This window comes from Narcine bancroftii, chromosome 6 (genome assembly GCF_036971445.1).
Source record: "Narcine bancroftii isolate sNarBan1 chromosome 6, sNarBan1.hap1, whole genome shotgun sequence".
NCBI classification, from domain to species: Eukaryota; Metazoa; Chordata; class Chondrichthyes; order Torpediniformes; family Narcinidae; genus Narcine; species Narcine bancroftii.
The window spans coordinates 206,472,879-206,484,546 of NC_091474.1; the positions used below are offsets into that span (position 1 = coordinate 206,472,879).

The 11,668-nt window shown below is 37.2% G+C and overlaps 1 protein-coding gene and 1 long non-coding RNA gene across 4 annotated transcripts in view; one reads left to right on the forward strand and one right to left on the reverse strand.

The window, feature by feature from the left end:
* Nucleotides 1–3,088, forward strand: part of slc18b1 (solute carrier family 18 member B1) — a 66,194-nt gene extending 63,106 nt beyond the window's left edge. For all 3 annotated transcript variants that reach the window (XM_069887317.1, XM_069887315.1, XM_069887316.1), the window contains one exon: nucleotides 844–3,088. In XM_069887317.1, the coding sequence (XP_069743418.1) occupies nucleotides 844–895 (52 nt within the window). In that variant the 3' untranslated portion in view covers nucleotides 896–3,088. The remainder of the gene's footprint in view (nucleotides 1–843) is intronic.
* On the reverse strand, nucleotides 1,060–11,668 carry LOC138736987 (uncharacterized). The gene is made up of 3 exons (XR_011340701.1): nucleotides 11,571–11,668; nucleotides 2,210–2,344; nucleotides 1,060–1,231 (listed from the first exon to the last, which is right to left on the reverse strand). It is a non-coding gene; the product is annotated as an uncharacterized lncRNA (long non-coding RNA).

An 11,668-nucleotide genomic window follows, 5' to 3' on the forward strand; every position in this document is an offset into this window, starting at 1 on the left:
GAATCTACCAATTTTCTGTCAGTCAGCCAGGGGTTTCCACCTACAGATGGTAAACAGCTCAGGATCTGAATTTCCCTGTATAAAGCAAGAGACTTTTACAGATATGGTTGAAATGTTGTCTCCCGCAGGTACATGGATTGATTTTCACATTGTTCTGGTGTTGCTTTTAGGATGTATGTGGAAATCTGCTTTAAATATTTTGAGCTCTTGCAGGGACTCCTGCATTAATGGCCTGGGGGCTCAGCTGCTTGGCTTTCATCAACCACAAAATTCCTTAGTGACTCCAGTCATTTGACAGTTTCTCCCATTCCCCATTGACTACAATATGGCCGTATTTTTAAAAATGGCCTCTGTTTCTTCATTATCAGTTGTCAAGCTAATGACCACAACCACCTGGACAAAGTGACAGATAGTTGGGAACACTTCCCCTTTCAAATCCGATCACCCCTCTTCTGCTTCTTAATTTCAGAGTTTATTTATGCTATTCTAGAAGTAGCTTGATTAAATCTTCACCACCCAGCATTTTTGTGTTCTTTAATTTGCTCAGTCTTGTACTTGATTTTTTTTTAAAGTTGTTACAGGGCACTTGGAAAATGCTTAAAATTAAAATGAACACAATTTTTTTTTTGTTGCTTAGGTATTTGTTGCTCTAAACATGATTAGGAGGAATAATCTATCTAGCTCTGAGGAAATATATTGCCTATAATCATGTTTTAAGAATAAGCTGCTTTGCTTAATTAGTCCATGTAGTTCTACTTTTTATTAAAACCGGTCCCTTTCCACCTCTTTAATGAAATGTAATAGTCTTTAAGGAGATATGATTCAGATTTTTGTTTTGTTAAGGTCATATTCTGGGAATGACAGAGAAGAAGAAAGGAAACTAATCTCAGATTGAATGTGGAAACTTGGAAGAATTGCATGGACTCTTGCTTTAATTATTATGTCTGGAAACATCTTCAGTGGTCAATTTAACACGCTAGGATATTTTATATTAATAATTATTCTATTTGATTATATTTCAATATTTTAATAACTGCTACAATGTAGAATGTAGATAACTAATGTGGAAATGTGAAAATTACATCTTTCCTGTGTCATTTGTAATCATTCACTGTAATCAATCAACCTGTCACATATTGCCAGCAGTTTGGAATTCTTTTCTCTCCATTAACTTCTTGATTTTGAAGTGTTCAATCCTTTCTCATGTACTTTTAAGGTGGTTGTGTGCTTTCTGAAAGATGAAGAAAGTCAGATTTTTTTCTGGGTTACTTATCTCAGAATGTTGTAAAAACAATAAATGATGTGATTTCTTCGGGTAAATAAAAGTTTATTGTGTTACTGTTTATTGTTTCACACTGCTGAAATAATTGAGAATCTCAAGTAGCAACCAGATTTGAGCAGTAATAGAGGGCTTCAGCATGGACAAAAGGCTCTTTGGCCCAACTTAAACATACTAGTCCCAGTTGCTTAGCTTTGGCCTGCATCTCTCAAACCTTTCCCAGCCATAGACCTGTCTAAATGCTTTTTATCCATGTCACAATTGTTTCTTCTACCTCTTCTCTGAAAGCTCCTTTCATACACCCACCACCCTCTCTGAAAAGAAAGTGTCCATTAGGAATTTTAAATTTTTCCCCTCTCATCAAATCCATACCTTCCTGTTTTAAAAAGATTAGAGTTAAAAATGACAGAAGAGACCTAAGAGCAAATTCTTGGTCACGGTGAGGGGTTTAATGGCAAAAAGGTTATGTCAAAGATGGAGTATTAATGAGAAAGTGGAGACCATGTGATGTTTCTCCCAGTGAAGATTAGGCAGTAGTGCACCAGGTTGTGATCCCTAAAGCCTATAGAGATGAAATTATAATTTTAGCTCATAGACACCTTTCGGTGGTCACCTTGGGGTGAAGAAAACTATGGATGGCAATGAAGCCATTTTATTGGCCTAGTTTAAGAAAAGATGTAAAAAGCTTTTGCTGGACCTGTCACTCTTGTCAGGTGGTAGCTAAACCTAATCAGGGTCCCCCAGTGACACCCTTACAACTTTTGGTGAGCCTCAGAAGTGATTGTGGACTGTGTTGGCCCATTGCCCAAAATCAAAGCTGGGAATCACTATTTCTTGTCAATTATGTGTGCAGCCACAAGGTTCCTGGAGGCCATTCCTCTAAGAAACATTAAATCAAAGGCAATTGTGAGGGCTTTGTTAATGTTTCACCTTGGTCTGCCTGGAGAATTCAGTCAGATCAAGGGAGTAATTTTCTGTCAGGCTTAATCCAACAAGTGGTTTACGAATTGAGAATTAAGCAGACTATCTTCTGCATTCCATCCAGAGAGCCTTGACTCTTTGACCCTGAAAGACATGATGAGAACTGTTTTTTAAAATATTTTTTAAATTTTTCACACTGTGAACCATATCAACCAAAATATGTACAAACGTTTCTCATTAAATATATACAGTGCCATTTTCTCCCTTTTCCACCCTACCTTCCCTCCCCCCTTCCCACTCCCCTCCAAAACCAATAAATATTCAACATATACAATACAATAAAACCATTAAACAATGTCACCGCGCAATGAAAAATAAACATGAAAAACGTGTCATCTACTTTTACACACTGGATCAAGTCGTTTTGTCTTCTTATCATTTTAGGGGGGTGGAGGTCCAAGGCAAGCCCTCTCTGTTATGTTCCATGTATGGTTCACAAATTTGTTCAAATAATGTGACTTTATTTTTTAAATTATGTTATTTTTTTCCAATGGAATATATTTATTCAAAGAATTTCTCTGTTAAGGAAATTGGTAACGATTGAATTAAATATTGTATCCTTGGGAAGATATTTATTTTAATGCAATTTACTCTCCCTATCAACGTTCTAAGTCTTCCTGCAATTTTTTTATTAGTGGCTGATCATTTAGTTTGTACAGGTGGCTTAAGTTATTATCTAACCTGATATCGGATATCCTAGGTATCGGATTGCTTGTGTTTGCCATTTAAATGGTGATTCTTTTTTAAATTCTGTATAATCCGCATTACTCATTGGCATCACTACACTTTTATTTGCATTGATCTTGTACCCCGATATTTCTCCATGCTCCTTCAATTTCTTATTTAATTATTTTATTGATATTTCTGATTCTGTTAAGTATACTATGATGTCATCTGAAAATAAACTGATTTTATACTCCTTCTCCTTTATTTTTATCACTTTTATTTTATTTTCTGTTCTTATCAATTTTGCCAATGGTTCTATTGCTAAAGTGAACAGTGAGGGGGATAATGGACATCCCTGTCTAGTTGACCAACTTAATTTAAATTGGTTCAATACATATCCATGTACTGTTACATTCGCCAATGTTCCATTATATAATGCTTTAATCCAATTAATATATTTTTCTGGTAGATTGAACCTCTGTAATACTTTACAGACATTATCCACTGTTCGTCTTTTCTTAATAAATTCAGTTTAATCTTGTTTTATTATTTTTGGTAGACAATCGGCCAATCTGTTTGCTAATAATTTTGCTATTATCTTATAATCTGAATTAAGCAGAGATATTGGTTTATATGTTGCTGGTGTTAGTGGATCCTTCCCCGTCTTTGGAATTACTGTAATTATTGCTGTCTTACATGAATCTGGCAAGTTTTGTGTTTCTTCTATCTGGTTCATTTCTTCCAGGAGAGGAGGAATTAATAATTCTTTGAATGTTTTATAGAATTCTATTGGGAATCCATCCTCTCCAGACATTTTATTGTTTGGCAGCTTTTTTAATATATCCTGTACTTCCTCTATTTCAAATGGTTTTATCAGTTTGTTTTGTTCTTCTTGCAATTTCAGCAGTTCAATTTTAGCCAAAAACTTCCATTTTATCATCTTTCCCTTCGTTCTGAATTTGGTATTAATTGTTCATAAAATTCCTTAAAGTTCTCATTAATCTCTGTTGAGTTATATATAATTTGTTTGTCCTTTATCCTTGATGCCAATACAGTTCTTTTAGCTTGTTCTGTTTTAAGTTGCCAGGCTAATATTTTATGTGTTTTTTCTCCCAGTTCGTAATACTTTTGCTTTATTCTCATTATGTTCTTCTCCACCTTGTATGGTTGTAATGTTTCGTATTTTATTTTTTTGTCCCCCAATTCTCTCCTTTTTGTTATATCATCCCTTTTTACGAGTTCCTTTTCTGTACTTACTATCTCCCTTTCCAACTGCTCTATTTCTCAATTGTAGTCCTTTTTCATCTTAGTTACATAACTTATCTGCCCTCTAATGAAGGCTTTCATTGCATCTCATAATATAAATTTGTCTTTCACTGATTCTGTATTTATTTCAAATTAATTTTTAATTGATGTTCAATAAACTCTCTAAGTTCCTGCCTTTTAAGTAGCATGGAGTTTAACCTCCATCTATATGTTCTTGGTGGGATGTCCTCCAGTTCTATTGCTAATAACTGGGGTGAGTGATCAGATAGCAATCTAGCTTTATATTCAGTTTTCAAAACTTTCCCTTGAATATGGGCCGACAACAAAAACATATCAATCCTTGAGTATGTTTTATGCCTACTTGAATAATATGAGTATTCCTTCTCTCTTGGGTGCTGCCTCCTCCATATATCCACAAGTTTCATTTCCTGCATTGATTTAACCATGAATTTGGCCACTTTATTCTTTAGTCTTTTGTTCAGTTTTATCCAACATTGGATCCAAATTAAGATTAAAATCCCCTCCTATCAATATATTTCCTTGTGTATCTTCAAAAAAATATCTTGCATAAACTTTTGATCCTCCTCATTAGGTGCATATATATTGAGCAAATTCCAAAATTCTGTATATCTGACACTTTATCATTACACACCTCCCTTCTGGATCTATTATTTCCTCCTCTATTTTGATTGGTTCATTTTTATTAATTAATATAGCTACACCTCTAGTTTTTGAATTATATAATGCTGCCGCTACGTGTCCTACCCAGTCTCTCTTTAATTTATTATGTTCCACTTCAGTTAGATGCGTTTCCTGCACAAATGCTATATCTATTTTTTTCTTTTTTCAGTAAATTTAATAGTCTCTTCCTTTTAATTTGGTTATGTATTCCATTAATGTTTATAGTCATATAGTTCAACATGGCCATCTCATATCCTGTTTACACCTCATTTCCGCTTCCTCACCACCACCATCCCCCTTTTCATCTCTGTTTTCCCTTTTTAAACTCAATGTATGACAACACATTTAAAACATAAAATACTCCAACAACTCCCACATCCAATATTCCCTTAACCCCAAATATCCCCCCCCCCCCCCTCTCTGAGTAGCCCTTTATCCCTTGCCGGGCAACCATAACTCCCATTTCCATTTGGATTGTGAACCTGCTCACAAGCGTCAACTGATTTTGTAGTGAGTTATTCTCTCCCCCCCCAACACCCCCAGAAAACACCTTTTTTTAAAACACATATAACGAAGTTCTCCTGTTTTTTCCCCTTACTTCCTTCCTTCCCTTCTCTTTCCCTTCTTTAGTTCTTTACATATACATTGTTTTTACATCTTTATATATATTTTATCACCGTTCTTCATTCTTATTACATCTCTTCATCTCTCCTTCTGTCCTGCAAGCGTTCTGCAAATTCTTGTGTTTTCCAGATCCGAGTCTGTTTTGCTCCCCGGGGATAAATATTTTAAGCACAGCTGGATGTCTTAACATAAATTTATAACCTTTTTTACATAGGATTGATTTTGCTGTATTAAACCCCTTCTTCTTTAAGAGTTCAAAACTTATGTCTGGGTAAAAAAATATTTTTTGACCCTTGTATTCCAATGGTTTATTGTCTTCTCTAATTTTATTCCTTGCCTGCTCCAGTATATTTTCTCTTGTCATATATCTCAAAAATTTTACTAAAATGGATCTTGGTTTTTGATGTGTCTGTGGTTTCGGAGCTAGTGTTCTGTGTGCCCTTTCTATTTCCATTTCTTCCTGCATTTCTGTTGTTCCCAGGACCTTTGGGATCCATTCTTTTATAAATTCCTTCATGTCTGTGCCTTCTTCATCTTCCTTTAAGCCCACTATTTTTATGTTGTTTCGCCTACTATAGTTTTCCAACATATCAATTTTCTTGTGTCTCTAAATTTTTTTAAATCAGTTTCTTCCAATTTTCCTCTTAAGTCGTTTACTTCCATTTCTACAGCCATTTCTCGATCTTCCACATTTTCTACTCTTTTCCCTATTTCTGTCATGACTAGTTTTCTCTCTGTGAAGATCTTGGTCTTCTTCTTCCTCTTCTTCTGTGTCTGTACCAGTGTTTGTGTCTTCTTCTCTTTGTATCTGTGTATCTTCTGATTTTTCTGATGAGTAGCTTCTCTCACTTTGTCAGTTCTCTTCTTGCTTGGCCTCTTGCTGTTGGTTGTCTTCTTCTGAGCTGCTAATTTTTCAGCCTCCTGCTGCTGTTCCTCTTTCCTTTCACCCCATCGACTTTCATTCTCACCTGGTACTTCACTCCCTCTCCTGCCACTTTCCTCATCTTCCAGCTGAGAGGTCTGGTGTCGGGCAACCCTCAGCTGGTCGCAACATAGTTGCCCGCTCCTCGGCTGAGCCCCCCCTCCCTTTGGTGTTTTCCTTTACCTTAGATTGCGCATTTTGTTTGGCTCAGAGAGCCATTTTTGCAGTCCACCAGTCAGGGGGTCGCAACTCCGCGGGGCCGTCACCAACCTCGGAGATCGGGTGATCTTCTCCACCACGGCTCCCTGTTCCTTCATGCAGGTAAGGCCTTCTTTCTTTTCTGGTGTCTTTTATTTTTTTCCCATTTTTACTTTTTCCTTCTTAGATGCCATTTTCTTTCTCTTATCTGCAACTTTATCTTTTATTTCTTATATTTTGCATTTATTAAACTTTGTCTTTTCTTAATTTTTTTTCTTCTTTTCTGGAGAGGGCTGGTTTTACCCTACTGGCCACTATTCAATCACATGACTCCTGAGAACTTACTGTTTTGAGAGTGAAAAGGATTGGGATGAAGGAGTTCATTTCCTTTTATTTGCAGTGAGGGAGTCTGTCCAAGAATCACTTGGTTTTAGTCCATTTGAGTTTGGTTTTTGGACATGAGGCGAGAGGTCCTTTAATGTTATTAAAGGGACAGTGGGTTAATGATGTGCATTTAATTTGTTGGATTATGTCTTTAACATTAAGGGTCGGTTGCATAAAGCTTGTGAAATGGCAAAGGAGAATTTCAAGGCCACTCAACAGAAGTTGAAGGTTTGGTATGATTGCAAGGAAAAGATGAGAAATTTAAAACCTGGTGACAAAGTATAGATTGTTTCCTACACATTCAGATCCTCTAGGGCTAGGTCTTCAGGACCATATAAAGTTGTCTAAAAATAATGAGGTAAATTATGTTTCTGAAACACCTAATCACAGATGAGAATCCCAGGTGTGTCATGTGAATATAATTAAGCCATATTTTGAGCAGGTGCCTCACAGTGAGACTAAACTTTCACTAAAGGTGATGGTTATCGACCAGGATAACGAGGAGACAAATAAAATGAGTTTCAGCAAAGATCATGGGACACAAAAATTTATAAGCCTGAGTTTGGAAAATTCTATGGTTTTAAGAGATATGGAAATAAAGTTGGCTCATCTCCAAGCTTCAGAAAGAAAAAAAAGATACTTTTAAAATTTGTGAATCTTTTTCCAGATGTACTTCAGCTTATGTTGTTGATGTAAGTGATGCTAGACCTATTAAATCGCATCCCTACTGGATGAATATGGAAAAGTGCAGACTAGTAGATCAGGAAATTGACCACATGTTGAAGTATCATTAGAAAGTCTACATTAAATTGAAGTTCATCTTTTGTTTTAGTGCCAAAGACAGATGGAATTGTTAGGTTTTGCACTGACACTAGGAGGTACATGCTGTGACAAGCAGATGTTTATCCTATTCCTAGAGTATAGACAAGGTGGGGAAGGCAAAATTTCTTAGAGAAACACACCAGTAACCTTCTAACAAGTCAATTTTACTTACAGAAAGAGGTCAATTTCTGCATTTGTAACACCTTCTGGGCTGTAAGAGTACAATGTCATGCCCTTTGGAATGAAGAATACTCCAGGGCATTTCAAAGAATGGACAATTCTGTAATTCAGGGATTGAAGTACACAGTTAATAATTTAGTTATAAGTAGTGTCATGTGGGAAGAGCATATCCTTGAGTTAGAAGAATTCTTTAATCGGCTTTCAAAAGTTAATTTAAGTAAAAGTGAGTTTGGTCATATTTGGGTTATGTTCCAATTAGTAAGAAAACTCTTTGAAGGTTCATGGGAATGATTGGCTATCATATGTTTTGTAAAAACTTTGCATATATTACTCTCCCTCTAACAAAATTGCTTAAGGAGAAAAACGTGTCTGGTTGAAATGTTACCAAGAAGCATTTGTAAAATTGAAGGCCATTTTATGCCACCAACTTGTGCTTAACTCATCTGTCTTGGAGAAACCATTTTGTTTAGCTGTGGATACCAGTGATGAGGCTGTGAGTGTGGTGCTGTTACAGAAGAACGATGATGATATTGACCATCCTGTATCCTACTTCTCAAAGAAGTTTAATCATCAAAAAAGAATTATTCCACCATAGAGAAAGAGTTGTTAGCTCTTGAATTAGCTCTACAATATTTGTGCAGCTCAAAAACCACTTTTGGTGGACACTGATCATATTCCATATTTTTTTGTGTAAAATGAAGAATAAGAATAGACCCTTGTTAAATTGGAGTTTGATTTTACAAGAGTATGATGATAACAAGGAAAGGATAGTGTGATTGCTGATTGTCTTTCTAGATGCTAAACTTTGTAAATGAAATTAGTTACTGTGTGTGTTTGTAGATGAACGTAGTGTTTTGCTTTATATTGTGACACCTTAATTAATTACTAAAATTTTGTTCTTGCAGACCATCATTTTCTTTGTGGGTGGGAGGTGTTATGGATCTTATAGACTGTAGACTATCATTATAAAGGATAGATTTCTTCTAAGAATTCTGTGCGAGTTGCGGTACAGCTGGATGCTGATTTGCCAATTGCCTGAAACTTTTGAGAACACAGAGAATCCACCAGTGAAGCAGAGAGCGACAGTTGGGGGGCGGCAGAGAGCAGCTGGAGAGCTGTGTGAAATGCACATGCCTTATAAGTGAGGATTCATAAGTTTACTGCAACACATCAGTCATTTCTCTCTCCAACATTCACTATGTTGTCCTTTGTTATCAGTTGTAGAATTGAACTTGGACATTGAACTTAGATTGAATTCTGTGGACAGTTTTTTGGACTGACTTACTTGACTGACTGACCTGGGGTTGGGGGAATTTTTCCTTTTTGAATGATGGGCACAGACTGTAATGGTCCGGGTTTTACGCATATGCACTGTTTATAAATATATCTGTCCATTTTCTACAGATACTTATAGAGGGTTAATTGTGTTAAAACATTATATTGTTAATAGACATTAATAAAATAGAGTTAAAATTTAACCCTTTTGAATTGTGTCTCTCCTGTTGTTGCTGGTTTAAGACCTAACACATACAAGCACAAAATATCATGACCAATATCCCATTCAAGCTTGGCACCTGCTGGATTATAGTATTGTTATGGTAAGTGACTGCAAAAATATTCATATCACCGTGCCATTACAGGCATTAATGCTGCTGCACTGAACTCCTTTTATTCCATAAGAAATGGGAGCAGGCTATCAAGCTTTTACTTCCCTTCATAGCTGATTTGGCTGTGGACTCAGCTCCACCTACCTGCCTTTCCCCATGACTCTTAATTCCTCAAAATTAAAAATGTATCTTACTCTGTATGAGGTAGTCTTCACTGTGTTCTTGGGCATAAAATTCACTACCTTTGGGAAAAGCAGTTCCTCATTTCTCTCCAAAATCTTTCCTAATCTTCTGGTGATATCCCCTAGATTTGGTCTAACCAAACAGTGGAAACAACTTGCCTGCCTCAATCTTATCTCCCTTTCATAATTTTATGTTCTATAAGATTTCCCCTCATTCTTCTGAATTACAGCAAGAATAGTCCAATGGAACACAACTTCTCCTCATAGGTTAACCTTCATCCTTGGACTCAAACTGGGGGACTTCCTCTGCACCACCTCCAAAGCTAGTATATTTGTTTTCTTAGGTAAGGAGACAAGAATTGTACACAGTACACCTGGTGCAGCCTCAGCTGTACACTGTCAGGTTGCAGCAAAACATCCTTGCTCTTAAATCCCTCTAGCAATGAAGGCCAACATTCCATTTGCTTTCTTGGTTACCTATTGTACCTGCAAACCACCCTTTTGTGATTCATGCACAACCATTCCCAAGCTCCTCTGCATGCTACAATCTTTCATCTTTTAAATACACTGGTTTTCTATTTTCCTTCCAAAGTGGATAACTTCACAATTACCAACATTGTACTTCATCTGCCAGACCCTTGCCCACCCAAACTACTTGTTTCTTTGGTGATGAAACAACTCAATTTGGTGTCATCAGCAAACTTAGATTTGCTACATTAATTCCTCTTTTCCAAATTGTTAATGCATATCCTAAATAGTTGTAGGCCCAGTACCAACCCCTACAGTACTCTGCTCACCATTGATTGCCAATCAGAGAAGCTTCATCCCAACACTTTCTTTTATTGGTTAACCAATTCTCTAAATGAGCTAATACTTTACCCCAATCCATGTATCCTTTATGGGTGTCTTTCATACAGCATCTTATTAATTATCTTCTGGAAATTAAAGAAAACTATATCCACCTGTTCTCTATCCATTTTTCATGCATTGATCCAGTGCCACTTCTGCCAAGAGAGTGGGATCACCCCTGTGAAAAGGCTGTTCCACTTAAAACTCCATGCACAGGTTTCTGTTGTGCGATTCATCTCAGTTAACCAAACTCAACTCCTGCAGCAATGGGGGAATGGTGAAGCAACAGATGGAGATGACCACTGGCAGCCACAAACCTGAACGTAGGTGGCCTTTGGACCAGTGGTCATTCATCTTTGTACCCGGGGCAGCAGAGATGTCTGGCAGCATCCAGGGCAACTGAGCAATCCTTTTTAGGACAGCACTGCCCACCCTCACATGAGGGATGGAGTTAGAAAAGGATTTCCAAACATTGCCTGCCCCACAACAGCATCCAGCTAGCTAACCGCAGCTGGCAGATCATTTTTTTATTGGTCAACATCAAAGAAAACTCATTTTTGGAGACCAGGTGGAAAGGCCTGAAAGACAAACACCCTTCGTAGTGGCTGAATTTTGCCATTATCGCATTGACATCACTGCACTCAGTGAGACTAGGCTTGCAGATGAGGGTTCACTACAGGAAGCAGAATTCTTTTGGAATGGAAAACCACAGACTGACAACAGGATCCACAGAGTAGGTTTTACAATAAAAACTGCTGAAGAACATCACTACCCTACCCACTGGAATCAATAGGTGCTTTCAAACTGCCCTGTAAAATGCACCCCATTCACAAGGCAGTTTGAAAGGGTCTGACACAGTTATTAACATGAGAAACCAACCGGGTACCTGCCCTACCTCTGAGGTAATCAGTGAACCCAGTAATACTCACCTAGGTCGTGTCCTCCTGCAGCTTGAAACCGAAAATGGCTGAACCAGTTGTTCTGGTGACATCAATGCTTACACGCTGGTGTCACAGCGAAACTCCTG